Source organism: Ipomoea triloba, chromosome 4, assembly GCF_003576645.1.
Source record: "Ipomoea triloba cultivar NCNSP0323 chromosome 4, ASM357664v1".
NCBI classification, from domain to species: domain Eukaryota; kingdom Viridiplantae; phylum Streptophyta; class Magnoliopsida; order Solanales; family Convolvulaceae; genus Ipomoea; species Ipomoea triloba.
The window spans coordinates 1,001,481-1,004,221 of NC_044919.1; the positions used below are offsets into that span (position 1 = coordinate 1,001,481).

At 47.4% G+C, this 2,741-nt stretch overlaps 1 protein-coding gene across 1 annotated transcript; it reads right to left on the reverse strand.

Annotated features, from left to right (window-relative positions):
* LOC116017572 lies at positions 1–2,158 on the reverse strand. The gene is made up of 3 exons (XM_031258178.1): positions 1,136–2,158; positions 607–1,055; positions 1–522 (listed from the first exon to the last, which is right to left on the reverse strand). The coding sequence occupies exons 1-3, from the start codon at positions 2,073–2,075 to the stop codon at positions 1–3; spliced, it is 1,911 nt and encodes a 636-aa protein (XP_031114038.1). The 5' UTR covers positions 2,076–2,158.
* Between the last annotated feature and the right edge of the window lie 583 nt (positions 2,159–2,741).

The following is a 2,741-nucleotide window of genomic DNA, read 5'->3' on the forward strand; positions in this document are numbered from 1 at the left end:
TTAATTGCATGAGGATGTTGCAGAAGGATCAATCGAACTTGTTGAAGGCTTGCTGAATGGTTCTGGACCAGGAGGTGTCAGATCGGCGGGTAGCACAACACGGACCTCTTCCCAGTCGTCCGGAAGGGCAGCCTCCAGTGTGCGATACAAGTTTTGTTGCATCCCCTTTTTTCCCTTGTGGTATCCCCAGCCAGCCACCCTACGGAGCATCTTTGATATCACTGGATCATCCCGAAACATGTGGAATAGAGGTAGAGCAGCTTCCTCAGATGGGCACAGAGTAGAGAGCAGACCAGGTATTTCGGTCGGATGAGAGGCGAAATGAGCAATGGCGTCCCTGCGAAACTGATCGGATTTCGGATATTGCTTTAAAGATTCCTCCAACTGGGCCACCCGCGCGCGATAAGACTCAAGTTGGTTTTCCAAATCCCTCATCGTGGCTTTAAATGCTTGTGACTCTTCTTCCCGCTTCATGGCATGTAGTTGACACCGCATGAATAGCTCGGTGCTTGTGTTTGCAACCTGCCACACGATCACGCACAAATAAAAAAAAAAAAGAGGATGTAGAGAGCCAGAACGATTGACAATCAGAGGAGAAATACGTACGTAGGATAAGTGTTGGGCCATCTTTGCGGCGACCTCTTCATTGGTATCACTGACGACACTCGCAGGTGGGGGGCCTAGCTCGGACAGTAGGTTGAACATTTTTGGTAGATCAGCCGTCCCACGAACAAGTGCACGTACGTGAGGGGGTCCCTCTTCCGCAAGTCGAGGCATCTCACGATTGGTTGCGAGTGTACTACCAGGAACCTTAGTTTCAACCTCAACCTCACCTAGAGGACGCTTGCCCAATGACGTAGAAGGAACTGGAGCGATAGAAGAACTAGACGGAGGGGGTCCAATGGGTAACTGGTCGGTCTCGTGGTGGTCAGATGGTGCGGACTTCCTTTTCAGAGTGATCTTCGATGATTGAGACTGATCAATACCGAATGACGACTTCCCCCCAGCACCTACAAATTCCTCAAGGTCAGGGTCAAGGTCCATTGCTAGATGACCTGCAAGATAAGTAACAAAACAAGTGAGGAATCAAAGGCAATAACAAAGCAGATTGCATAATGTCACACGTCCAACTCACCATCTGGGACAACCTGACGTTGAACCCCATACATCGGAGGGGGTAGATGAGCTGCAGCCAATGCCTCTGGAGAGTGATAATTATCCCAAGAATAGCACTCCGATGAAATCTTCTCGACTGCATCCTTGATCTCTAAAGTCTCAGGTGGTAGCACGCACTTGCGCATTCGACGAGACCACTCATTTTTGAAAGGCACCCCGTCTTTCAAAAACACTCGAAGAAACTTCCCCCTCCACTTACGGTTGTTATCAGGCAGACCAGAAACTTTTCCAAACAACCCGCGACATTGAATGATCACGAAGCTGGGGTGGCAATTCTTCCCCATAGTCTTTACAAGATGGAGGAAGTTGAACAAATCGATCGTGCAAGGAACTTGATGACGTGCACAAATTTGAGGGAAGCACGCAAGTATACGATGACCATTTGGCGCCACTTGGCTTGGAACTATGCCATAATAATTCACAAAATCAACAAGGAAAGGATCAAGGGGGATACGCATACCAGCTTTCAGCGAATCCAGATGGACACCTATCCATTTCTTGTAATGACAAGAAACGATGTTAGTCAGGCGTCGGTCAACCTCGTAACGGATCCCTTCTCCAATCAAATCTGCAAGTTGCTCCTCCTCCTTGGGAGATATTTCAACCGGAGTGGCAAAAGCTCCTTTGGGATCCAACTCGACGTAATCACCACTTGGCGTGATACTTTTGCTCGTCGAGGTTTCTTTCACCTTGCTCGAAGTGGAGTCGTCCGTTTGGATTTTCCTTTTCTTCAAAAGAATTTGTGAAGGGACAGATTGTGTGGGGGCGACAGGACGAGCCCTCACTTGTTGAGCATCGTCAGAACGATTCGGTGACCCACCCTCGGACACACAAAATTCATCCTCAATCAAATCATCATAATCATGGGCAAAAACGTTTTGGCTATCATCTTGCGACATGCTACACAAGTAAGGATGCGAGCAAATCAACAACAACGGTAAACCGTCAATATCAACAAGTAGTATGTTTTTTATCTTTGGGAACCAAGTTTAAAAAAAAAAAAAAAAAAAAAAAAAAAAAAAAAAAAAAACTTACTTGGTTAGAGTAGCTCAAGTTGGTAGTTGGTGTGCTTGAAGATGTGCAAGGGGGCTTGAAGTGAAAAAAATGAGAAGGGAGAAGGGTATTTATAGAGAAAACAATGGGCCTTGAAAAATGATGGGCCTTAGTGAAGTAATGGGCTTAAAAAAAAATATGGATTGCTCTAGCTTATGGAAACCCAAAGATGGCATGTTGCATGGAGAAGGAAATTGTAGACCGACATGAGAGAAGATTGTCCATGATGTAGCCGACCGAAGAAGATGGCGAGAAAACATTTTCACTTCTCAAACCCGACAATTCTCGCGGATTCAAGAAGTGGGGGACTCGTGATGGGTAAATACGCAATTGGACTACGCGCGCACTTTGCCACCCTACTTGACAACCACTCGGTCGGTCCGCATCGACCACTCTACATTCCGTCGACATCCACTCGGTCGGTCCGCATCCACCACTCTACACTCCGTCGACAACCACTCGGTCGGTCCGCATCCACCACTCTACACTCCGTCGACAACCACTCGGTCGGT

What these genes read in the sequence shown, in the direction of transcription:
- LOC116017572 (XM_031258178.1), bottom strand. Translation starts at nt 2,075, where the DNA reads ATGTCGCAAGATGATAGCCAAAACGTTTTTGCCCATGATTATGATGAT. An exon ending in ACGTCAGGTTGTCCCAGATG is followed by an intron (nt 1,056 to 1,135) that starts GTGAGTTGGACG and finishes CTTATCTTGCAG; the next exon opens with GTCATCTAGCAATGGACCTT. An exon ending in TGGCCCAACACTTATCCTAC is followed by an intron (nt 523 to 606) that starts GTACGTATTTCT and finishes ATCGTGTGGCAG; the next exon opens with GTTGCAAACACAAGCACCGA.